Genomic DNA, 27,644 nt, shown 5'->3' with positions numbered 1-27,644 from the left:
TACTGGTTGAGACCCAAGGGCGCGACTGGGAGCGGTACCTCCCACACCTGCTGTTCGCTTACAGAGAAGTTCCGCAGGCCTCGACCGGGTTCTCCCACTTCGAGCTCCTGTATGGCAGGCGAGTCCGGGGACCCCTTGGGTTGATAAGAGAATCCTGGGAAGATGAGCCAAACCCCACAGAAGTGTCCATCGTGGATTATGTCATGCGCTTCCGTGACAAGATGCAGACCTTGACGCAGTTGGTGCATGACAACATGACGCAGGCTCAGGCTGACCAGAAGCACTGGTATGACCAGAACGCCCGGGAGCGGACATACCAGGTGGGTCAAAAGGTGTGGGCGCTGGTCCCTGTACCAACGGATAAGCTTCAGGCAGCCTGGGAAGGCCCGTACGTCGTCCACCAACAGCTCAACCCGGTCACCTACGTGGTCACGCTTGACCATGCTCGGGGTAGGCGCAAGGCCTTTCACGTCAACATGCTGAAGGCGCACTACGAACGTGAAGCTTGCATCCTACCGGTCTGCAATCTGCCAGAGGATGGGGAGGAAGATTCCCTCCTGGACATGCTGGCCCAGGCCAAGGCCAATGGGTCCATTGAGGACATGGAGATAAGTGGTTCGCTCACCGTGTCCCAGCGGTTGCAGTTGATGGCCACCCTGGAACTCTTCTGGCCCGTGTTCACCAACCGTCCTGGGAGGACGGAGTTAGCAGTTCATGAGGTGGACACCGGGAATCACGCCCCTCGGATCTCTGAGACGGTGCAACAAGTCATGCGCCAAGAGATCGATGAGATGTTAAGGCTGGGGGTGATTCGACGGTCAAAAAGCGCGTGGGCTTCACCTGTAGTCCTCGTGCCTAAAAAGGATCGAACCACCCGGTTCTGCGTGGACTACAGGGGGCTCAACGCCATCACAACCTCTGATGCCCACCCGATGCCGCGCATCGAGGATCTGCTCGAGCGGTTGACAAACGCCAACTACATATCCATCATGGATTTGAGTCGGGGATACTGGCAGATTCCCCTGAGCCCTGAGGCGCAGGAGAAATCCGCCTTTATCACCCCCTTTGGACTGTACGAGTCCACGGTCATGCCCTTCGGCATGAAGAATGCCCCTGCCACTTTCCAGCGGATGGTCAACCACCTGCTTCGGGGACTGGAGGAGTACGCAGTGGCGTACTTAGACGATATTGCCGTCTTCAGTTCCACCTGGGAGGAACACCTTCAGCACCTCCAGGAGGTGCTCAAGCGTCTTCACCAGGCAGGCCTGACCATCAAGCCGGGGAAGTGCCAGATAGGCATGCGCAAGGTCCACTACCTGGGGCACCGGGTAGGCGGGGGTTCCATGAGCCCGGAGCGAGAAAAAGTGGACGCAATCGTGTCCTGGCCCACCCCCAGGACCAAGAAACAGGTGAAGTCCTTCTGGGGCACTGCAGGGTACTATAGGCGGTTCGTACAGGACTATAGCGCCCTTGCCAAACCCTTGACTGACCTCACCAAGCAGAGGCTACCCCAAACAGTCAACTGGACAGATGACTGTGAGGCGGCTTTCCAAGCTTTGAAAGCAGCCCTGTGCAACTCTCCAGTGTTGAGAGCAGTCGACAGCAGTCGCCCGTTTCTGGTACAGACCGACGCCAGCGAGTTTGGCCTCGGTGCTGTGCTTAGCCAGGTCGACTCGGGGGACCAAGAGCACCCCGTGTTGTACCTGAGCCGGAAACTTTTGCCGAGGGAAGTGGCATACTCGACCATCGAGAAGGAGTGTCTGGCCATGGTGTGGGCACTGCAGCGTTTGCAGCCCTACCTGTACGGGCGCGCCTTCACGGTGGTAACTGACCACAACCCTCTGAGCTGGTTGCACACAGTGTCCGGAACCAATGGAAGATTGCTCCGCTGGAGCCTTGCCCTTCAACAGTACGATTTTACTGTAAAACACAGGAAGGGCAGTGAAAAAGGCAATGCCGATGGGTTGTCCCGCCGGGGCGAACCCGCTGAGGTGCGCATGGCCGATTACCGAGAGGTAATGCCTACTTAGCGCCCTCTTAAGGGGGGAGGTGTGATGTACAATGTCTGCAAGATATGTTTTCTGTTGGAATGTGCTACAAATCCTCCATCCTAGGACATTGTAAACTGTCAGTAGTAGGAATTCCTTCCCCCCAGGTTTTATCAACCCTGCCACTTCCTCTGGAAGAGCAGGAATGTTAATTAGCTAGACCATCTTCTTCACACCATTTGCCTTCTCTCCTCTTCAGAGCGGGAAAAACTTCTTTGTTTGAAACGAATAAAACTATGAGAGACTATACCATAAGAACCAAATACCCTAGAGATATGAAAATCATATTTTTGTAACCTGAGCGGTCCCAGCTTCGAGACAGCGTATGTTTCGAAGTTCTACCCTGTCCAGAACATGAGATAGGATTTGCGCCCAAATGGACGGTCATATCGCATAGATGTTTGATGTTTTCTTGATGGGCTCATTACGCTGGGAAACATGAAACCACTGATGAGTCCATACCAGCTTCTCCCATAAAGTTATAGCTAATCTAAGTTTTGTAGCCAAAACATAACTCGGATGAGAGAGGAGGGATCAACCCAGAATGCATCTCTCCGTGATGTCACAAAGCAAAGCCTATAAGGCCTTCCCTGGGCAAACCAGCACAGAACAGCTGCAGAGTCCGTGCTGACAAGAACTCAGATGAGCGGAGAAGTGCAGCTCCGCCTCCACCCACCTTAAAGCCACATGGTCTGCCTAAGGAACAATATGGAACTGTGAGTGTAATCTCTTTGTTTTCTCCACTTTTATTTTATACCTGTACTGTACATATTTTATGTCTCAATTTTATAGCAACTTTTATCTGTAATCACTGTCCTCTTTCGGAAAATAAATGAAATAATTATTTAGATCTGTCTCTATGCTCTAAGACTCGAACTATACGCCTTTGTTAGATAATCGCTACTAATTCAAGGGGTTTGCCACGGACCCTCTTAATTTAACACTGTGAATTAAGTAACCGTGACTGGTGGCAGCGCGTTGTGCACGGCTATTGCGGCTTGCTGGCAGTCTAGAAGGGTCTTATATTGCTGAATAAGGGTCTGCGGCCACAGCATTGATAATTCCCTTACTGCAGAAGCCTAATTGCCGGTTCACAACAGGCAGCCCGTCCGGCGACTAATTATCCTAGGTGCAGTTCCCTGACTGACCTGAGGGTAAGGGGGGCGCCGGAGAGCTGCGAGTTCCAAAGTGGAACTGAGAAAGTGGGATATACATAAATCCCCGCAGTACTTGGAAGATTGATAGCAGTGGTGGGGCATCCAAATTAAACTCCCCCTGCGGCAAATTGTAGAGCGAGATTAGCTTGCTGGATATTTTTGTCACATGGTGCCGGTGGTGGGATAACTAAGATAAGCCCCAACGGTGCCTGTGATAGCTGTGTGCCGGCATTGTGTCACGTCCCTCCGTCCGCTGATACACCCGTGTCAGTGGTGGGATTGTGACATAGTGGTGACACAGGGTCCGCTGTCCGTCGCGTTTTGGTGGCAGCGGGACCCCCGTTAGTGTCGCCCGTAAGTAGACGAACGGCGGTGGGCTGTTCGTCACAACCGGAGCCTGCGTATGTTTACTGTGGGAATACAAAGGTGGGGGGAGGGCGGACACTGTGATACATTAGGGACATGCATCTCACATGGAACCTATTATACACTCACTGGCCACTTTATTAGGTACACCTGTCCAACTGTGTGTTAAGACTTAATTTCTAATCAGCCAATCACATGGCGGCAACTCAGTGCATTTAGGCATGTAGACATGGTCAAGACAATCTCCTGCAGTTCAAACCGAGCATCAGTATGGGGAAGAAAGGTGATTTGAGTGCCTTTGAACATGGCATGATTGTTGGTGCCAGAAGGGCTGGTCTGAGAATTTCAGAAACTGCTGATCTACTGGGATTTTCACGCACAACCATCTCTAGGGTTTACAGAGAATGGTCCGAAAAAGAAAAAAAATCCAGTGAGCGGCAGTTCTGTGGCCGGAAATGCCATGTTGATGCCAGAGGTCAGAGGAGAATGGGAAGACTGGTTCGAGCTGATAGAAAGGCAACAGTGACTCAAATTGCCACCCGTTACAACCAAGGTAGGCAGAAGAGCATCTCTGAACGCACAGTGCGTCGAACTTTGAGGCAGATGGGCTACAGCAGCAGAAGACCACACTGGGTACCACTCCTCTCAGCTAAGAACAGGAAACTGAGGCTACAATTTGCACAAGCTCATCGAAATTGGACAGTAGAAGATTGGAAAAACGTTGCCTGGTCTGATGAGTCTCGATTTCTGCTGCGACATTCGGATGGTAGGGTCAGAATTTGGCGTAAACAACATGAAAGCATGGATCCATCCTGCCTTGTATCAATGGTTCAGGCTGGTGGTGGTGGTGTCATGGTGTGGGGAATTTTTTCTGGGCACTCTTTGGGCCCCTTGGTACCAATTGAGCATCGTTGCAACGCCACAGCCTACCTGAGTATTGTTGCTGACCATGTCCATCCCTTTATGACCACAATGTACCCAACATCTGATGGCTACTTTCAGCAGGATAATGCGCCATGTCATAAAGCTCGAATCATCTCAGATTGGTTTCTTGAACATGACAATGAGTTCACTGTACTCAAATGGCCTCCTCAGTCACCAGATCTCAATCCAATAGAGCATCTTTGGGATGTGGTGGAACGGGAGATTCGCATCAGGGATGTGCAGCCGACAAATCTGCGCCAACTGTGTGATGCCATCATGTCAATATGGTCCAAAATCTCTGAGGAATGCTTCCAGCACCTTGTTGAATCTCTGCCACGAAGAATTGAGGCAGTTCTGAAGGCAAAAGGGGGTCCAACCCCTTACTAGCATGGTGTACCTAATAAAGTGGCCAGTGAGTGTATATACATATAACTGCACAACATATTCTGGGTGCTGAGTGGTTCTGTAACAGGGAGTATAACAGGGGTGTATATAACCTAGATGCGGTATAACGGGGTGAGTATAACAGGAGAACAGGAGTGTATATAACCTAGATGCGGTATAACGGGGTGAGTATAACAGGAGTGTATATAACCTAGATGTGGTATAACGGGGTGAGTATAACAGGGGGTGTATATAACCTAGATGTGGCATAACGGGGTGAGTATAACAGGGGGTGTATATAACCTAGATGTGGCATAACGGGGTGAGTATAACAGGGGTGTATATAACCTAGATGCAGTATAACGGGGTGAGTATAACAGGGGTGTATATACCCTAGATGCGGTATAACGGGGTGAGTATAACAGGGGTGTATATAACCTAGATGCGGTATAACGGGGTGAGTATAACAGGGGTGTATATAACCTAGATGCAGTATAACGGGGTGAGTATAACAGGGGTGTATATACCCTAGATGCGGTATAACGGGGTGAGTATAACAGGGGTGTATATACCCTAGATGTGGTATAAAGGGGTGAGTATAACAGGGGTGTATATACCCTAGATGCGGTATAACGGGGTGAGTATAACAGGGGTGTATATACCCTAGATGCGGTATAACGGGGTGAGTATAACAGGGGGTGTATATAACCTAGATGCGGTATAACGGGGTGAGTATAACAGGGGTGTATATAACCTAGATGTGGTATAACGGGGTGAGTATAACAGGGGTGTATATAACCTAGATGTAGTATAACGGGGTGAGAATAACAGGAGTGTATATACCCTAGATGTGGTATAACGGGGTGAGTACAACAGGGGTGTATATAACCTAGATGTGGTATAACGGGGTGAGTATAACAGGGGTGTATATAACCTAGATGTAGTATAACGGGGTGAGAATAACAGGAGTGTATATAACCTAGATGCAGTATAACGGGGTGAGTACAACAGGAGTGTATATAACCTAGATGCAGTATAACGGGGTGAGTATAACAGGAGTGTATATACCCTAGATGTGGTATAACGGGGTGAGTATAACAGGGGTGTATATAACCTAGATGCGGTATAACGGGGTGAGTATAACAGGGGTGTATATAACCTAGATGCGGTATAACGGGGTGAGTATAACAGGGGTGTATATAACCTAGATGCGGTATAACGGGGGGATTATAACAGGGGTGTATATAACCTAGATGTGGTATAACGGGGTGAGTATAACAGGAGTGTATATAACCTAGATGCGGTATAATGGGGTGAGTATAACAGGGGTGTATATAACCTAGATGCGGTATAATGGGGTGAGTATAACAGGGGTGTATATAACCTAGATGCGGTATAACGGGGTGAGTATAACAGGAGTGTATATAACCTAGATGCGGTATAATGGGGTGAGTATAACAGGGGTGTATATAACCTAGATGCGGTATAATGGGGTGAGTATAACAGGGGTGTATATAACCTAGATGCGGTATAACGGGGTGAGTATAACAGGGGTGTATATAACCTAGATGTAGTATAACGGGGTGAGTATAACAGGGGTGTATATAACCTAGATGCGTTATAACGGGGTGAGTATAACAGGGGTGTATATAACCTAGATGCGTTATAACGGGGTGAGTATAACAGGGGTGTATATAACCTAGATGCAGTATAACGGGGTGAGTATAACAGGGGTGTATATAACCTAGATGCGTTATAACGGGGTGAGTATAACAGGGGGTGTATATAACCTAGATGCAGTATAACGGGGTGAGTATAACAGGGGTGTATATAACCTAGATGCGGTATAACGGGGTGAGTATAACAGGAGTGTATATAACCTAGATGCAGTATAACGGGGTGAGTATAACAGGGGTGTATATAACCTAGATGCGTTATAACGGGGTGAGTATAACAGGGGGTGTATATAACCTAGATGCAGTATAACGGGGTGAGTATAACAGGGGGTGTATATAACCTAGATGTGGTATATCGGGGTGAGTATAACAGGAGTGTATATAACCTAGATGTGGTATAACGGCGTGAGTATAACAGGGGTGTATATACCCTAGATGCAGTATAACGGGGTGAGTATAACAGGAGTGTATATAACCTAGATGTGGTATAACGGGGTGAGTATAACAGGGGTGTATATAACCTAGATGTGGTATAACGGGGTGAGTATAACAGGGGGTGTATATAACCTAGATGTGGTATAACGGGGTGAGTATAACAGGGGTGTATATAACCTAGATGCGGTATAACGGGGTGAGTATAACAGGAGTGTATATACCCTAGATGTGGTATAACGGGGTGAGTATAACAGGGGGTGTATATAACCTAGATGTGGTATAACGGGGTGAGTATAACAGGGGTGTATATAACCTAGATGCGGTATAACGGGGTGAGTATAACAGGAGTGTATATACCCTAGATGTGGTATAACGGGGTGAGTATAACAGGGGTGTATATAACCTAGATGTGGTATAACGGGGTGAGTATAACAGGGGGTGTATATAACCTAGATGTGGTATAACGGGGTGAGTATAACAGGGGTGTATATAACCTAGATGCGGTATAACGGGGTGAGTATAACAGGAGTGTATATACCCTAGATGTGGTATAACGGGGTGAGTATAACAGGGGGTGTATATAACCTAGATGTGGTATAAAGGGGTGAGTATAACAGGGGTGTATATAACCTAGATGTGGTATAACGGGGTGAGTATAACAGGAGTGTATATAACCTAGATGTGGTATAACGGGGTGAGTATAACAGGGGGTGTATATAACCTAGATGCAGTATAACGGGGTGAGTATAACAGGGGGTGTATATAACCTAGATGCAGTATAACGGGGTGAGTATAACAGGGGTGTATATAACCTAGATGCGGTATAACGGGGTGAGTATAACAGGGGTGTATATAACCTAGATGCGGTATAACGGGGTGAGTATAACAGGGGGTGTATATACCCTAGATGCAGTATAACGGTGTGAGTATAACAGGGGTGTATATAACCTAGATGTGGTATAACGGGGTGAGTATAACAGGGGGTGTATATAACCTAGATGCGTTATAACGGGGTGAGTATAACAGGGGGTGTATATACCCTAGATGTGGTATAACGGGGTGAGAATAACAGGGGTGTATATAACCTAGATGTGGTATAACGGGGGGATTATAACAGGGGTGTATATAACCTAGATGCGGTATAACGGGGGGATTATAACAGGGGTGTATATAACCTAGATGCGGTATAACGGGGTGAGTATAACAGGAGTGTATATAACCTAGATGCGGTATAATGGGGTGAGTATAACAGGGGTGTATATAACCTAGATGCGGTATAATGGGGTGAGTATAACAGGGGTGTATATAACCTAGATGCGGTATAACGGGGTGAGTATAACAGGGGTGTATATAACCTAGATGCGGTATAATGGGGTGAGTATAACAGGGGTGTATATAACCTAGATGCGGTATAACGGGGTGAGTATAACAGGAGTGTATATAACCTAGATGCGGTATAATGGGGTGAGTATAACAGGGGTGTATATAACCTAGATGCGGTATAATGGGGTGAGTATAACAGGGGTGTATATAACCTAGATGCGGTATAACGGGGTGAGTATAACAGGAGTGTATATAACCTAGATGCGGTATAATGGGGTGAGTATAACAGGGGTGTATATAACCTAGATGCGGTATAACGGGGTGAGTATAACAGGGGGTGTATATAACCTAGATGCGTTATAACGGGGTGAGTATAACAGGGGGTGTATATAACCTAGATGCAGTATAACGGGGTGAGTATAACAGGGGGTGTATATAACCTAAATGCGTTATAACGGGGTGAGTATAACAGGGGTGTATATAACCTAGATGCGGTATAATGGGGTGAGTATAACAGGGGTGTATATAACCTAGATGCGGTATAACGGGGTGAGTATAACAGGGGGTGTATATAACCTAGATGCGTTATAACGGGGTGAGTATAACAGGGGTGTATATAACCTAGATGCAGTATAACGGGGTGAGTATAACAGGGGTGTATATAACCTAGATGCGTTATAACGGGGTGAGTATAACAGGGGGTGTATATAACCTAGATGCAGTATAACGGGGTGAGTATAACAGGGGGTGTATATAACCTAGATGTGGTATAACGGGGTGAGTATAACAGGGGGTGTATATAACCTAGATGCGTTATAACGGGGTGAGTATAACAGGGGGTGTATATAACCTAGATGCAGTATAACGGGGTGAGTATAACAGGGGGTGTATATAACCTAGATGTGGTATAATGGGGTGAGTATAACAGGGGTGTATATAACCTAGATGCGGTATAACGGGGTGAGTATAACAGGAGTGTATATAACCTAGATGCAGTATAACGGGGTGAGTATAACAGGGGTGTATATAACCTAGATGCGTTATAACGGGGTGAGTATAACAGGAGTGTATATAACCTAGATGTGGTATAATGGGGTGAGTATAACAGGAGTGTATATAACCTAGATGCGGTATAATGGGGTGAGTATAACAGGGGTGTATATAACCTAGATGCGGTATAACGGGGTGAGTATAACAGGAGTGTATATAACCTAGATGCGGTATAATGGGGTGAGTATAACAGGGGTGTATATAACCTAGATGCGTTATAACGGGGTGAGTATAACAGGAGTGTATATAACCTAGATGTGGTATAATGGGGTGAGTATAACAGGAGTGTATATAACCTAGATGCGGTATAATGGGGTGAGTATAACAGGGGTGTATATAACCTAGATGCAGTATAACGGGGTGAGTATAACAGGGGTGTATATAACCTAGATGCGGTATAACGGGGTGAGTATAACAGGAGTGTATATAACCTAGATGCAGTATAACGGGGTGAGTATAACAGGGGTGTATATAACCTAGATGCGTTATAACGGGGTGAGTATAACAGGGGGTGTATATAACCTAGATGCAGTATAACGGGGTGAGTATAACAGGGGGTGTATATAACCTAGATGTGGTATATCGGGGTGAGTATAACAGGAGTGTATATAACCTAGATGTGGTATAACGGGGTGAGTATAACAGGGGTGTATATACCCTAGATGCAGTATAACGGGGTGAGTATAACAGGGGGTGTATATAACCTAGATGTGGTATAACGGGGTGAGTATAACAGGGGTGTATATACCCTAGATGCGGTATAACGGGGTGAGTATAACAGGGGTGTATATAACCTAGATGCAGTATAATGGGGTGAGTATAACAGGGGGTGTATATACCCTAGATGCAGTATAACGGGGTGAGTATAACAGGGGGTATATATAATCTAGATGCAGTATAACGGGGTGAGTATAACAGGGGGTGTATATAACCTAGATGCAGTATAACGGGGTGAGTATAACAGGGGTGTATATAACCTAGATGCGTTATAACGGGGTGAGTATAACAGGGGGTGTATATAACCTAGATGCAGTATAACGGGGTGAGTATAACAGGGGTGTATATAACCTAGATGTGGTATAACGGGGTGAGTATAACAGGGGTGTATATAACCTAGATGTGGTATAACGGGGTGAGTATAACAGGGGTGTATATAACCTAGATGTGGTATAACGGGGTGAGTATAACAGGAGTGTATATAACCTAGATGTGGTATAACGGGGTGAGTATAACAGGGGGTGTATATAACCTAGATGCAGTATAACGGGGTGAGTATAACAGGGGGTGTATATAACCTAGATGCAGTATAACGGGGTGAGTATAACAGGGGGTGTATATAACCTAGATGTGGTATAACGGGGTGAGTATAACAGGGGTGTATATAACCTAGATGTGGTATAACGGGGTGAGTATAACAGGAGTGTATATAACCTAGATGTGGTATAACGGGGTGAGTATAACAGGGGGTGTATATAACCTAGATGCAGTATAACGGGGTGAGTATAACAGGGGTGTATATAACCTAGATGTGGTATAACGGGGTGAGTATAACAGGGGTGTATATAACCTAGATGTGGTATAACGGGGTGAGTATAACAGGAGTGTATATAACCTAGATGTGGTATAACGGGGTGAGTATAACAGGGGGTGTATATAACCTAGATGCAGTATAACGGGGTGAGTATAACAGGGGGTGTATATAACCTAGATGCAGTATAACGGGGTGAGTATAACAGGGGGTGTATATAACCTAGATGCAGTATAACGGGGTGAGTATAACAGGGGTGTATATAACCTAGATGTGTTATAACGGGGTGAGTATAACAGGAGTGTATATACCCTAGATGCAGTATAACGGTGTGAGTATAACAGGAGTGTATATACCCTAGATGCAGTATAACGGGGTGAGTATAACAGGGGTGTATATAACCTAGATGCGGTATAAAGGGGTGAGTATAACAGGAGTGTATATAACCTAGATGCGGTATAATGGGGTGAGTATAACAGGGGTGTATATAACCTAGATGCGGTATAAAGGGGTGAGTATAACAGGAGTGTATATAACCTAGATGCGGTATAACGGGGTGAGTATAACAGGGGGTGTATATAACCTAGATGCGTTATAACGGGGTGAGTATAACAGGGGGTGTATATAACCTAGATGCAGTATAACGGGGTACAGGAGTGTATATAACCTAATAATAATAATAATAAATTTTATTTTTATAGCGCCGACATATTCCGCAGCACTTTACATTTCAGAGGGGATTTGTACAGACAACAGACATTACAGCATAACAATAATCACATAGATCATAACAGATACCAAGAGGAGTGAGGGCCCTGCTCGCAAGCTTACAGTCTATGAGGAAAGAGGGAGACACGAAAGGTGGATGGTAACAGTTGCCCTGATTGTATGGACCAGCCATAATGTTAAGTGTGTAACAGTACAGACGCAGAGGGCTAATGGATGCATAAAGCATGTGGGAACATGATGCGGGGAACCTGGTTATGGTAGAACTTTTGGCTCTGCCACACAGGGATAGATTAGGTTAATGTGTTGAGGCGGTAGGCCAGTCTGAATAAATGCGTTTTCAGGGCACGCTTAAAATTGTGGGGAATGGGGACTAATCGTATTGACCTGGGAAGTGCATTCTAAAGAATTGGCGCAGCACGTGTAAAGTCTTGGAGACGGGAGTGGGAGGTTCTGATTATTGAGGGTGCTAACCTCAGGTCATCAGCAGAACGGAGGGCGCGGGTAGGGTGGTATACTGAAACAAGGGAGGAGATGTAGGGTGGTGCTGAGCCATGGAGAGCTTTGTGGGTGAGGGCAATAAGTTTGTACTGGATTCTGGAGTGGATGGGTAGCCAGTGTAATGACTGGCACAAGGTAGGGGCATCGGTGTAACGATTGGTGAGGAATATGATCCTGGCACCTGCATTCAAGACAGATTGGAGGGGGGAGAGTTTGGTAAGAGGGAGACCGATTAGAAGAGAGTTACAATAGTCTAGACGAGAATGAATAAGAGAAACAGTAAGAGTTTTTGCAGAGTCAAAAGTAAGAAATGTTTTTGAGCCAGTGATAGAATGTGGGGGACAAAGGAAAGCTCGGAGTCAAGTATGACCGCAAGACAGCGGGCCTGTTGCTGGGGAGTAATAGTGGAACCACACACGGAAATGGCAATGTCGGGTATAGGTACATTAGTAGCGGGAGGAAACACAAGGAGTTCAGTCTTTGACAGGTTCAGTTTCAGATATAGTGAGGACATGATGTTAGACGCAGCGTTTAGACAATCGCCGGTGTTTTCTAGAAAGGCTGGCGTGATGTCAGGAGAAGAAGCGTATAATTGGGTGTCATCAGCATAGAGATGGTACTGGAAACCAAATCTACTGATTGTTTGACCAACAGGGGCAGTGTACAAAGAGAAGTGGAGGGAGCCTAGAACCGATCCTTGAGGAACCCCAACAGAAAGGGGAAGGTGAGAGAGGAGGAACCGGCAAAAGATACAGTGAAGGAGCGGTTGGAGAGATAGGAGGAGAACCAGGAGAGGACGGTGTCCTTGAGGCCAATGGAACGGTGCATAGTGAGGAGGAGCTGATGATCCACAGTGTCGAATGCTGCAGAAAGATCCAAGAGAATTAGCATGGAGTAACCATTAGATTTAGCTGTTAGTAGATCATTAGAGACTTTAGTGGGGTGTGTACAGCCTAGGTGTGGTATAGTGGGGTGTATACAGCCTAGGTGTGGTATAGTGGGGTGTATACAGCCTAGGTGTGGTATAGTGGGGTGTGTACAGCCTAGGTGTGGTATAGTGGGGTGTGTTCAGCCTAGGTGTGGTATAGTGAGGTGTGTACAGCCTAGGCGTGGTATAGTGGGGTGTGTACAGCCTTGGTGTGGTATAGTGGGGTGTGTACAGCCTTGGTGTGGTATACTGGGGTGTGTACAGCCTTGGTGTGTTATAGTGGGGTGTGTACAGCCTAGGCGTGGTATAGTGGGGTGTGTACAGCCTAGGTGTGGGTATAGTGGGGTGTGTACAGCCTAGGAGTGGTACAGTGGGGTGTGTTCAGCCTAGGTGTGGTATAGTGGGGTGTGTACAGCATTGGTGTGGTATAGTGGGGTGTGTACAGCCTAGGTGTGGTATAGTGGGGTGTGTACAGCCTAGGTGTGGTATAGTGGGGTGTGTACAGCCTAGCTGTGGTATAGTGGGGTGTGTACAGCCTAGGTGTGGTATAGTGGGGTGTGTACAGCCTTGGTGTGGTAGAGTGGGGTGTGTACAGCCTCGGAGTGGTATAATGAGGTGTGTACAGCCTAGGTATGGTATAGTGGGGTGTGTACAGCCTATGGACGGCATAATGGGGTGTGTACAGCCTAGGTGTGGTATAATGGGGTGTGTACAGCCTAGGTGTGGTATAGTGGGGTGTGTACAGTCTAGGAGTGGTATAATGGGGTGTGTACAGCCTAGGTGTGGCATCGTAGTGTGTGTACAGCCTAGGTGTGGTATCGTAGTGTGTGTACAGCCTAGGTCTGGTATCGTAGTGTGTGTACAGCCTAGGTGTGGTATAATGGGGTGTGTACAGCCTATGGACGGTATAATGAGGTGTGTACAGCCTAGGTGTGGTATCGTAGTGTGTGTACAGCCTAGGTGTGGTATAATGGGGTGTGTACAGCCTATGGACGGTATAATGGGGTGTGTACAGCCTAGGTGTGGTATCGTAGTGTGTGTACAGCCTAGGTGTGGTATCGTAGTGTGTGTACAGCCTAGGTGTGGTATAATGGGGTGTGTACAGCCTATGGACGGTGTAATGGGGTGTGTACAGCCTTGGTGTGGTATAGTGGGGTGTGTACAGCCTAGGAGTGGTATAATGAGGTGCATACAGCCTAGGTGTGGTATAGTGGGGTGTCTACAGCCTATAGACGGTATAATGGGGTGAGTACAGCCTAGGTGTGGTATAATGGGGTGTGTACAGCCTAGGTGTGGTATAATGGGGTGTGTACAGTCTAGAAGTGGTATAATGGGGTGTGTATAGCCTAGGTGTGGTATAGTGGGGTGTGTACAGCCTATGGACGGTATAATGGGGTGTGTACAGCCTAGGTGTGGTATAGTGGGGTGTGTACAGCCTAGGTGTGGTATAGTGGGGTGTGTACAGCCTTGGTGTGGTATAATGGGGTGTATACAGCCTTGGTGTGGTATAGTGGGGTGTGTACAGCCTAGGAGTGGTATAGTGGGGTGTGTTCAGCCTAGGTGTGGTATAGTGGGGTGTGTACAGCATTGGTGTGGTATAGTGGGGTGTGTATAGCCTAGGTGTGGTATAGTGGGAGGTGTACAGCCTAGGTGTGGTATAGTGGGGTGTGTACAGCCTTGGTGTGGTATAGTGGGGTGTGTACAGCCTAGGTGTGGTATAGTGGGAGGTGTACAGCCTAGGTGTGGTATAGTGGGGTTTGTACAGCCTAGGTGTGGTATAGTGGGGTGTGTACAGCCTTGGTGTGGTATAGTGGGGTGTGTACAGCCTTGGTGTGGTATAGTGGGGTGAGTACAGCCTAGGTGTGGTATAGTGGGAGGTGTACAGCCTAGGTGTGGTATAGTGGGGTGTGTACAGCCTAGGTATGATATAGTGGGGTGTGTACAGCCTAGGTGTGGTATAGTGGGGTGTGTACAGCCTTGGTGTGGTATAGTGGGGTGTGTACAGCCTTGGTGTGGTATAGTGGGGTGTGTATAGCCTAGGTGTGGTATAGTGGGAAGTGTACAGCCTAGGTGTGGTATAGTGGGGTGTGTACAGCCTAGGTGTGGTATAGTGGGGTGTGTACAGCCTAGGTGTGGTATAGTGGGGTGTGTACAGCTTATGGACGGTATAATGGGGTGAGTACAGCCTAGGTGTGGTATAATGGGGTGTGTACAGCCTAGGTGTGGTATAGTGGGGTGTGTACAGTCTAGGAGTGGTATAATGGGGTGTGCACAGACTAGGTGTGGTATCGTAGTGTGTGTACAGCCTAGGTGTGGTATAATGAGGTGTGTACAGCCTAGGTGTGGTATAGTGGGGTGTGTACAGCCTATGGACAGTATAATGGGGTGTGTACAGCCTAGGTGTGGTATAGTGAGGTGTGTACAGCCTAGGTGTGGTATAGTGGGGTGTGTACAGCCTTGGTGTGGTATAGTGGGGTGTGTACAGCCTAGGAGTGGTATAATAAGGTGTATACAGCCTTGGTGTGGTATAGTGGGGTGTGTACAGCCTAGGTGTGGTATAGTGGGGTGTGTACAGCTTATGGACGGTATAATGGGGTGAGTACAGCCTAGGTGTGGTATAATGGGGTGTGTACAGCCTAGGTGTGGTATAGTGGGGTGTGTACAGTCTAGGAGTGGTATAATGGGGTGTGCACAGACTAGGTGTGGTATCGTAGTGTGTGTACAGCCTAGGTGTGGTATAATGAGGTGTGTACAGCCTAGGTGTGGTATAGTGGGGTGTGTACAGCCTATGGACAGTATAATGGGGTGTGTACAGCCTAGGTGTGGTATAGTGAGGTGTGTACAGCCTAGGTGTGGTATAGTGGGGTGTGTACAGCCTTGGTGTGGTATAGTGGGGTGTGTACAGCCTAGGAGTGGTATAATAAGGTGTATACAGCCTTGGTGTGGTATAGTGGGGTGTGTACAGCCTAGGAGTGGTATAATGAGGTGTGTACAGCCTAGGTGTGGTATAGTGGGGTGTGTACAGCCTAGGTGTGGTATAGTGGGGTGTGTACAGCCTTGGTGTGGTATAGTGGGGTGTGTACAGCCTTGGTGTGGTATAGTGGGGTGTGTACAGCCTAGGTGTGGTATAGTGGGGTGTGTACAGCCTAGGTGTGGTATCGTGGTGTGTGTACAGCCTATGGACGGTATAATGGGGTGGCATCTGGACCAGTAATATATACAGTACCTGCTGTAGGACTTTGTCCCATGACACCAGGCTGAAAAGTCGTCGTTGAGGGACACACACGGCCTGTGACAGGGCCTTGATGTGGACTTCATCTTCTTCTTGGTTCTCAACGACAAAAGCAATGTCCACGGTCCACGAGTCCTGAAATAATGGAGAAGATTAAGAATTGAAGCACAATCTAAGAAAAAACTTCTCAGTCCCGGTACAGTCACCACCCTCCACCCCAGGACCAGTCATAATGTGACAGTACTGACACCTGAGCAGAGAGCAGTCACTACTCTCCATCCAAGAACCGCTCATCATCCATCGAGGGGACGCCACCATCAACCCCAGAACCGTTTATCATCCACATAGTGCTCTACACCCATGACTGCACATCATGCTTAGAATGGTCACCACCTCCAGCCCGGGACCACTCATCATCCATAGAATAGACACCACCCTCCACCACAAAACTGCTCATCATCCATAGAGCGGATGCCACTCTCGACCACAGGACCACTCATCATCCATATAGTGGTCACCAACCTCCACCCAGGACCACTCATCATCATGTGACAGTACCAACACATGAGCCACATAGCAGTCATTACCCTCCACCCCAAGATTGTCCCATTAATAGAGAAATCACCACCCTCCACTCCAGGATTGCTCATCATCCATAGAGCAGTCACCACCCTCCACTAAAGGACTGCTCCTCATCCATATAGTGGATGCCACTCTCCACCACAGGACCACTCATCATCCATATAGTGGTCACCACCCTCCACTCCAGGATTGCTCATCATCCACAGAGTGATCACTACCCTCCACTCCAGGATTGCTCATCATCCATAGAACAGTCACCACCCTCCACTCCAGGATTGCTCATCATCCATAGAGCAGTCACAACCCTCCACTCCAGGATTGCTCATCATCCATAGAACAGTCACCACCCTCCACTCCAGGATTGTTCATCATCCATAGAACAGTCACCACCCTCCACTCCAGGATTGTTCATCATCCATAGAGTGGTCACCACCCTCCACTCCAGGATTGCTCATCATCCATAGAGCAGTCCCACCTTCCACTCCAGGACTACTCTGAGCTGTGGAGTCGGTAAGCCAAATGTCCGACTCCTCAATTTCCATGACACCGAACTCCACCAAAATTGGCTCCGACTCTGACTCCACAGCCCTTACGAGCAGGACTTCAGGCCCCAGGATTACCCAATATGCCGCCATTATTGGCATTTGTCTTCACCACCACTAGCCTCAGTGTTTCCCTGCGGCTTCCCTTTACCTGGTGCCTTTATAGTTACTAGTCATGCCTGGGTAACATGGGCATTTTATCAAACACCTCCTGGGGCGTGACTGATCCTGCCATCGCCATGTCATTACTATGCCGCTGCCATATTCTCCTGACCCAGGACGTCCCAACAAGCACCTCGCCGCCCCTGGTAATGCCTCCCCACTCATTTGGTACTGTCACTGTATTTGTATACAGGACTTGGTTATAGTACATATTCATGTACTGAGCTTGGTACTGGTACAGTATTTATGTGCTGAGCTTGGTACTGGTACGGTATTCATGTGCTGAGCTTGGTACTGGTACGGTACTTATGTGCTGAGCTTGGTACTGGTACGGTATTTATGTGCTGAGCTTGGTACTGGTACGGTACTTATGTGCTGAGCTTGGTACTGGTACGGTATTTATGTGCTGAGCTTGGTACTGGTACGGTATTTATGTGCTGAGCTTGGTACTGGTACGGTATTTATGTGCTGAGCTTGGTACTGGTACGGTATTTATGTGCTGAGCTTGGTACCGGTACGGTATTTATGTGCTGAGCTTGGTACCGGTACGGTATTTATGTACTGAGCTTGGTAATGGTACGGTATTTATGTGCTGAGCTTGGTGCTGGTACGGTATTTATGTACTGAGCTTGGTACTGGTACGGTATTTATGTACTGAGCTTGGTACTGGTACGGTATTTATGTACTGAGCTTGGTACTGGTACGGTATTTATGTGCTGAGCTTGGTGCTGGTACGGTATTTATGTGCTGAGCTTGGTGCTGGTACGGTATTTATGTACTGAGCTTGGTACTGGTACGGTATTTATGTACTGAGCTTGGTACTGGTACGGTATTTATGTGCTGAGCTTAGTACTGGTACGGTATTTATGTGCTGAGCTTGGTACTGGTACGGTATTTATGTGCTGAGCTTGGTACTGGTACCCTATTTACACTGCTGCACATAAATGAGTACACCCCAGAGATTTGTCAGAAAACCTTTAGTTTTCTTTCAGAATCCACATTTTCTATGGGCAACCATACTACACAATACTCCCACAAATGTCGACTATTGATTGCAAATAAGATTTGTTATTTTGCACCCAAAAAAGTAATTTTCCTTTTAAATTCATTCAAGACCATGTTGAAAAAATGCGTACACCCCATTAAAACTCTTTGTAGCAAAGCTAAAGACAAAATTCTAATAAACAAGAAATCACCCCCAGGTCAGTCTAACTCTTCATTACACCAGTGTCCAGCAGACGGGCGACTATAAGAGGGAGATACCTAACAGAAAATGCTGTCAGCAGTAGCACCACATGGAAGAGAAATGTCACAAGACCTGAGAAATAAAATCCTTTCTGTACACAAGAAAGGTGATGGCTACAAGAGGATCCGCAAAGCTTTACGGATGAATCAGATACTGGAGCAACGTGATAGAAAAGTGTAAGAAAGATGGAAGTTCAGCGACCACGGAGGTCACCACCAAAACAGAAGGGGGAAGAAAATCCACATGCAAGTTCCCTGCCATTATCTAAAGAAGAAGCTGAACTGGGGGACACAATCCAGGGCAAACAGCAGAGGAACGGCAGCATGGGGGGCGTCCACAGAGGATTTGCTCCTAAACCTCAGGCACAAAAAAACCGCCTACAATGTGCCGAGGCCCAGGGTGAGAAATATGGAGACACTGGGCCTCTGAGACCACTAGAAATGGCGTCATAAGATTGAGAAGGAGAGAGAGAACTGCACGGAGCCTCCAGTGAGGCCTGATGGTGACCGTGCCCTTATGTGGGGGGGCACATGAGCTGCTGGTGTCGGGGGGCACATGAGCTGCTGGTGTCAGGGGGCACATGAGCTGCTGGTGTCGGGGGCACATGAGTTGCCGGTGTCGGGGGGAATACATGAGCTGCTGGTGTCGGGGGCACATGAGCTGCCGGTGTCGGGGGCACATGAGCTGCTGGTGTCAGGGGGCACATGAGCTGCTGGTGTCAGGGGGCACATGAGCTGCTGGTGTCGGGGGCACATGAGTTGCCGGTGTTGGGGGGGCACATGAGCTGCTGGCGTCGGGGGCACATGAGTTGCCGGTGTTGGGGGGGCACATGAGCTGCTGGTGTTGGGGGCACATGAGCTTCTGGTGTCGTGGCGGGGGCACATGAGCTTCTGGTGTCATGGCGGGGGCACATGAGCTTCTGGTGTCGGGGGGCACATGAACTGCTGTTGTCGGGCGATACATGAGCTGTTGGTGTCAGGAGGCACATGAGCTGCTGTTGTCGGGCGATACATGAGCTGCTGGTGTCAGGAGGCACATGAGCTGCTGGTGTCGGGGGGCACATGAGCTATTGGTGTCGGGAAGGGGGGGTACATGAGCTGCTGGTGTGGCGCTCCTGAGGCTCAGTCGCCACAGAGGTACTGCACCTTCTCCTAAGGTGTAGTGCCCCACCGCCTAGGTAAGTTGGGAACTCCTTTCCACACTCCAACACCTGCATCCCACACACAGGATAGTTCAGTAGGTACACATAGCAGCTTCAGGCTTGGGGTAGCAGAGCACCTTACGTGGGTCCTTGCTTCGTAACACGAGATGTGCTGGGAGGTGGGTGGAGTTAGTATAAAAGAGTGGGAAAGTTGAGAATTGTAGGTCAGTCTGACGGGAGGTCAGGCGAGAGGAGTTCAGTTCTGAAGTTAGTTTTGAGTTCAGTTTAGAAAGAGTGCTGCAGCTGCCTCAGTGATCTGAGCCAGCTGGCACGGGAAAGAGAAGAGAAAAAGAAGGATGTAGACCTGCAACCTAAGCTTCCATAAGGGAGAGAAGGAACAGCGCGGAACGAAGGAGTAGGAGAACAGAGAGGAGTTGTGGGTTGGAAGAGGAACCCTGCCTATAGGTTCTCAGCGCAAGGCCGGGGCCCGGTCCCCGAGGTTGTATGGACACTTATGGTTCTGCAGCAGACATCGGTGCGGTGGAGTAGTTGGCTGTAAATGCACTACTCCCATCTAAGACTTGGGACACAACAGCAACTGGATAGAGAGCCAGGACTTCTGAGAAGGGAGTCCCCGAGAGAGGCTACAGCTGTCTGTCATACAAGTAAGGTTCTAGGAACATCTGACAGGAGGAATTCCAGAGAACTACGGTACTGGAGTTCTTCACACTAAAAGGCGCAATAGAGGAGTCGTTCAGGAAAGGCACATGTTGGCGGAGTGTTGGAGAGGAGAAGCCTAACTTGCCCGGGAGGTTGATTGAGCCTCTACCCCGGAGGACACGGCACGGAGGCAGGTACCACAAACTGTGAGTAAAGCGTTGAAACTACAAGCCCTGGTGGCCTCCATTCATTCGTCGCTAACACCTCCAGCACCGCTACATCTGGGTAACAGCATCTATACCATTCTGCGCCTCTCCTCATCCATTGCACCTACACTGCCCTGGGACTACAGCTCCACCTGTGGGGAGCTACACCATCTTTGCTGCACCACACCATCAGTCCCAGCGGATCTGTATGCAGCGTTGGCTCAACATCTCCCTTGCCAAACACCACGGGTGGCGTCACGAACTATTTAAATAAACTTTAACACCATTAACATCACCGCCATTGATATTGGGCGCCCAGGGCCACGGACCGGGTCACTGCTGCTGTGACACATTCCCCGCTGCCCTGGGTGTGAGGGCGACCCACTGGTGTTGGGGGGGCCATGAGCTGCTGGTGTCGGGGGGGGGGGGGTACATGAGCTGCTGGTGTCGGGGGGGCACATGAGCTATTGGTGTCGGGAAGGGGGGGCACATGAGCTGCTGGTGTCGGGGGGCACATGAGCTGCTGGTGTCGGGAAGGGGGGGTACATGAGCTGCTGTGTCGGGGGCACATGAGCTATTGGTGTCGGGAAGGGGGGGTACATGAGCTGCTGTGTCGGGGGCACATGAGATATTGGTGTCGGGAAGGGGGGGTACATGAGCTGCTGTGTCGGGGGCACATGAGCTGCTGGTGTCGGGGGGGCACATGAGCTATTGGTGTCGGAGGCACATGAGCTGCTGGTGTCGGGAAGGGGGGGTACATGAGCTGCTTGTGTTAGGGGGGGGCCATGAGCTGCTGGTGTCAGGGGGGCACATGAGCTATTGGTGTCGGGAAGGGGGGGTACATGAGCTGCTGTGTCGGGGGCACATGAGCTGCTGGTGTCGGGGGGGCACATGAGCTATTGTTGTCGGAGGCACATGAGCTATTGGTGTCGGGAAGGGGGGGTATATGAGCTGCTGGTGTCGAGGGGGTACATGAGCTGCTGTTGTCGGGGGGGGCCCATGAGCTGCTGGTGTCAGGGGGCACATGAACTGCCGGTGTCGGGGGGGGGGCCATGAGCTGCTGGTGTTGGGGGGGCACATGAGCTGCCGGTGTTGGGGGGCACATGAGCTGCTGGTGTTGGGGGGCACATGAGCTGCTGGTGTTGGGGGGCACATGAGCTGCTGGTGTTGGGGGGCACATGAGCTGCCGGTGTCAGGGGGCACATGAACTGCCGGTGTCGGGGGGGCCATGAGCTGCCGGTGTTGGGGGGCACATGAGCTGCCGGTGTTGGGGGGCACATGAGCTGCCGGTGTCAGGGGGCACATGAACTGCCCGTGTCCCGGGGGGGCCCATGAGCTGCTGGTGTTGGGGGGGCACATGAGCTGCTGGTGTTGGGGGGCACATGAGCTGCTGGTGTTGGGGGGCACATGAGCTGCTGGTGTTGGGGGGCACATGAGCTGCTGGTGTTGAGGGCACATGTCATTGATGGGATGATGAAGTCACCGATGTGCTGCTCTATAGTGACAGAGAAGATGCCGCCATCACTCCGGCCCTCAGTAGACGGCACTTCTCCAACATGATATTGATACAAAACTCACATAAATTAATAATAATAATCTGCATTTTTAGAGAAAAACGGGTGACAGTGACTCAGTGACTAAGGGTCTCCTGACAACCGGACCCCTATGGGGAGGTCTGGAGAGAAGTTGTCACCACTTTCCAACCAGCATCCTGGCCAAAGAACTCGTTCCAAAAAATGGAAAAAGATAGACTTTGTAATATGTCTCCACCTTGTTCCTTCCAGGCCCAAAAGACTCGGTGCCTCCTCACACACAATGGAGGTCACACAATACTAGAAGTATCAGTGTTTGAGGTGGGGTGTACTCATTTTTTCAGCAACTAATTTGAGTAAATCTGAAGCTTTTGTGATGAGTTATTTTATTAAACTTATTGTCATGACATGGGGAAAAATGTTCTCTAAAACTCAGAATTGTCCACATTTGGATTTTTTTTGTGTTCAGTGAGATATTGATTAAAATCTTACTTTTCAAAAGGGGTGTACTCATTTATGATTATCACTGTATGTGCTGAGATTCTTTCTGTTACCGAATGTATTTGCTGAGATTTGTACTGGTAAAGTACTTTCTATGTAAATTTGTTCTGGTGCTGTATGTGTGTAATCCACTCGGTTCTTGTACGGTGGTTATGTGGGGATCTGTGTATTTGTAATGAGCCGAATTCTTGAACTGTTTATAGCAGATGAGAGAGAATTATCAACTAGTCCTCTACTGAAAACATGCAGGAGAGACTCTCCCGAGCACTTTGTCGGCCATATTCATAGATGTATTGGATGTATTGGTGTTTCCACATATACAGTCATATGTTAAAGTTTGGGCACCCCTATTAATGTTAACCTTTTTTCTTTATAACAATTTTGGTTTTTGCAGCAGCTATTTCAGTTTCATATATCTAATAACTGATGGACTCCGTTATATTTCTGGATTCAAATGAGGTTTATTGTACTAACAGAAAATGTGCAATCTGTATTTAAACAAAATTTGACCGGTGCAAAAGTATTGGCACCCTTATCATTTTCTTGATTTCAACACTCCTAACTACTTTTTACTGACTTCCTGAAACACTAAATTGGTTTTGTAACCTCATTGAGCTTTGAACTTCATAGCCAGGTGTATCAAATCATGAGAAAAGGTATTTAAGGTGGCCACTTGCAAGTAGTTCTCCTATTTGATTCTCCTATGAAGAGTGGCATCATGGTCTCCTCAAAACAACTCTCAAATGATCTGAAAACAAAGAATATTCAACATAGCTTTTCAGGGGAAGGATACAAAAAGTTGTCTCAGAGATTTAACCTGTCAGTTTCCACTGTGAGGAACATAGTAAGGAAATGGAAGAACACAGGTACAGTTCTTATTAAGCCCAGAAGTGGCAGGCCAAGAAAAATATCGGAAAGGCAGAGAAGAAGAATGGTGAGAACAGTCAAGGACAATCCACAGACCACCTCCAAAGACCTGCAGCATCATCTTGCTGCAGATGGTGTCACTGTGCATCGGTCAACAATACAGCGCACTTTGCACAAGGAGAAGCTGTATGGGAGAGTGATGCGAAAGAAGCCGTTTCTGCAAGCACGCCACAAACAGAGTCGCCTGAGGTATGCAAAAGCACATTTGGACAAGCCAGTTACATTTTGGAAGAAGGTCCTGTGGACTGATGAAACAAAGATTGAGTTGTTTGGTCATACAAAAAGGCGTTATGCATGGAGGCTAAAAAACACAGCATTCCAAGAAAAACACTTTCTACCCACAGTAAAATTTGGTGGAGGTTCCATCATGCTTTGGGGCTGTGTGGCCAATGCCGGCACCGGGAATCTTGTTAAAGTTGAGGGTCGCATGGATTCAACTCAGTATCAGCAGATTCTTGACAATAATGTGCAAGAATCAGTGACGAAGTTGAAGTTACGCAGGGGATGGATATTTCAGCAAGGCAATGATCCAAAACACCGCTCCAAATCTACTCCGGCATTCATGCAGAGGAACAATTACAATGTTCTGGAATGGCCATCCCAGTCCCCACACCTGAATATCATTGAACATCTGTGGGTTAATTTGAAGCGGGCTGTCCATGCTCGGCGACCATCAAACTGAACTGAACTGGAATTGTTTTGTAAACAGGAATGGTCACAAATACCTTCATCCAGGATCCAGGAACTCATTAATAGCTACAGGAAGCGACTAGAGGCTGTTATTTTTGCAAAAGGATGATCTACGAAATATTAATGTCACTTTTATGTTTAGGTGCCCATACTTTTCCACCGGTCAAATTTTGTTTAAATGCAGATTGCACATTTTCTGTTAGTACAATAAACCTCATTTGCATCCAGAAATATAACTGAGTCCATCAGTTATTAGATATATGAAACTGAAATAGCTGTTGCAAAAACCAAAATTGTTATAAAGAAAAAAGGTTAACATTAATAGGGGTGCCCAAACTTTAACATATGACTGTAACACTGCGATACATTTTATTAAACTGGGCATCACTCCTCCCGATTAGCAGATTACTCGGGCAATGCCACAATAGTTATTGTTACCCCCACAAGGAACGCGTGCAGAATGCTCATCAAAAGCAAAGAGAAGCAAAAGAGAAAGCAAGACGTTCCTCTGGTGAAGCATCCGGCAAGATTACCGGAGAATGAGCTCCATGGAGGAAGGAGCGCCTCAGCCCAGGTGGTATTCATGGGTAGTGGGGCAATTCCTTGTAAGGAAACCTCTCAATACTGGGGCATCTCAGGAAGACAGCATGAAGCCTTAGGAAAAATCTCTCTTAATATACAGAAATGTTGCTGGATCCACAAACAGTGGTGGAAGTTGGCCATTAGGGTTAGAAGTCTTAAAAGCCTCAGGAGAGATGGAGATTCCTCAAGAGAGAAGTCAATACTAAAGTCCAAACTAGAGTCCAAATTCAGTTTGAAACTAAGAATCTTTACATAAAGAGACGGTGCGTGGTCCAGTCCAGACGGACGGTGAGAGCAACGTTCAAGCTCTCCGGCCTGAGCCATGTTTTAGGGTCCAGTCTTAGATGTATCTCTCCGAACCTTCTCTAATGTTACGTTGGGGTCTGGAAGTTCCTTCGTGGAGGCCACCGAGCTTCCTCCATCCTCTTTTGGCACTATTACTGGACAGAGGCTTTCCTTCATGTCTGCTTTGACCTTCACACTTGGATCTGTGCAGAGTGAGGTCTCTTTTATATCTTATATTCTGACTTCTGCTGAGGCACAAAGTGGCCGCTATCATCATCTGACGACTCTTCGACTGCGCGGAGGAGGTGGATCTACTTCAGGTTCTTTATCTCCAAAACCTCTGACCGAGCTGCTTGTCCTGCAAGGCTCATGGCAGAAGGATGAGAGGCAGCAATCCGGTGCGGCCAAGGGTAATGGGTGGACAGGTGGGAACACCCCAAATATTGACCCATCTTGGAAAGATCCTTTTCGTGTTTCCATGAGTTGAGGAGAGAGCTGAGAATGTTTCCTGCCCGATGGAGGAGGTGACCGAGGCTGGGGCTCCGCTGCCATGTGGCTGGCAGGTTTCTCCGATCACCGGCATTCCCAGAGACCGATGAGGCCACCGCCGGCACAGCGTATACAGAGAAGTGTTCTCTTCCACAATCTGTAAGTTGGCTGGAAAATCCCGAAGCTTCCACAAGCCAATAAAGCTGAAAATCCCGCCTGATCATCTGTTCCCCGGTGCCCGCCGTGCCAAGAGCTGAGCTCATACACGCTCACAGTTGTTTCCAGAGATTCTTTATTTTCGCTCGTCGTGTTTTTATTCAACGATTTACTGAATCCACATAAAACTCGAAGAAGAAGAAGAAGACGACGACATCTTGATGGATGTTTGGTGAGAAATATTGAATCAGGAGCAGAAGACGTCACTCCGCAGCCAGGAGCGGCGCTCCCTATGAAACGTGAAGCTGCGGCCCATCGCGCCCTGCGTGCAGAGACTGCACCACTCCAGGGGCCCTTGTACAGACCCCCGGACGGCACAGGATCCTCAGCGGCAAACTCTCAGTCACAATCACATCTCCAGTCGCACCCAGAGCTGCACACAAAAGCTTCCAGGAATGATCTGATCAGTGACTCCAGCTTCACCACACTGTCCGCTGGAGGCTGTGGTGGCCAGAAGTGAACCTCCAATCTGTTTGAAGGTCGTTCTCCATGCTTTACACTGCAGCTCTGCTCCATTAGACACAACTGTGATTGCTGACTACAGTTTGGCTGCATTGTTTACTGGTGTCTAAGGTTGTCAGCCATTCACCTTCTGTTTACGAGGCTCAGTCTGTGGTATGTCCCTCTAGATGCTTTACACTGCGGCGCCGCTCTATTTTGGATGCAGTAATGTCGGATTCCATTGTTTTTTGCCGCCTGAGGTTGATTGATAATCACCTTGTGTCTCCTCACTGGCACCTAATGCTTTTTTGTGTCTCCGTGCTTTACAGTGCAGCTCTGCTCCATCACTGCATTGTCTATTGACATGTAAGATGGTCTGAAGCCTCCTCCTGTGTAACCAGATGCTAAGCCCACTTTGCCAGTCCCCATTGCTTTAACCTGCAGCTCAGCTTTTCCATATTGGCTCAAAGAGAAGCTGATCTCCACCGCACCAAGTACAGGAGCCAGCCCCAGCGCGGAAGATGTATGAGGGGCGCCAGCGTGGTAGATGTATGAGGGGCCTCAGTGAGGCATCAGTATGAGGGGCCCCAGTGAGACATCTGTATGAGGGGTCCCAGTGAGGCTTCTGTATGATGGGCCCCATTGAGGCATCTGTATGAGGGGTCCCAGTGAGGCATCAGTATGAGGGGCCCCAGTGAGGCATCTGTATGAGGGGCCCCAGTGAGACATCTGTATGAGGGGCCCCAGTGAGACATCTGTATGAGGGGTCCCAGTGAGGCATCTGTATGATGGGCCCCATTGAGGCATCTGTATGAGGGGTCCCAGTGAGGCATCAGTATGAGGGGCCCCAGTGAGGCATCTGTATGAGGGGCCCCAGTGAGACATCTGTATGAGGGGCCCCAGTGAGACATCTGTATGAGGGGCCCCAGTGAGGCTTCAGTATGAGGGGCCCAGTGAGACATCTGTATGAGGGGTCCCAGTGAGACATCTGTATGAGGGGTCCCAGTGAGGCATCTGTATGAGGGGTCCCAGTGAGGCATCTGTATGAGGGGTCCCAGTGAGGCATCTGTATGAGGGGCCCCAGTGAGACATCTGTATGAGGGGCCCCAGTGAGACATCTGTATGAGGGGCCCCAGTGAGGCTTCAGTATGAGGGGCCCAGTGA

The 27,644-nt window shown here is 48.4% G+C and overlaps 1 protein-coding gene across 2 annotated transcripts in view; it reads right to left on the bottom strand.

Annotated features, from left to right (window-relative positions):
* Positions 1-27,644, bottom strand: part of SPAG17 (sperm associated antigen 17) — a 346,460-nt gene that overhangs the window by 228,507 nt on the left and 90,309 nt on the right. For both annotated transcript variants that reach the window (XM_073551016.1, XM_073551017.1), the window contains exon 2: positions 16,273-16,413. In XM_073551016.1, the coding sequence (XP_073407117.1) occupies positions 16,273-16,413 (141 nt within the window). The remainder of the gene's footprint in view (positions 1-16,272; positions 16,414-27,644) is intronic.

The sequence above is a fragment of the Dendrobates tinctorius genome, unplaced genomic scaffold (assembly GCF_039654945.1).
Source record: "Dendrobates tinctorius isolate UK_male_01 unplaced genomic scaffold, ASM3965494v1 ptg000172l, whole genome shotgun sequence".
Classification (NCBI taxonomy): domain Eukaryota; kingdom Metazoa; phylum Chordata; class Amphibia; order Anura; family Dendrobatidae; genus Dendrobates; species Dendrobates tinctorius.
The sequence above is the reverse complement of the archived record's forward strand: the minus strand, read 5'-3'. Positions and strand labels throughout refer to the sequence as shown.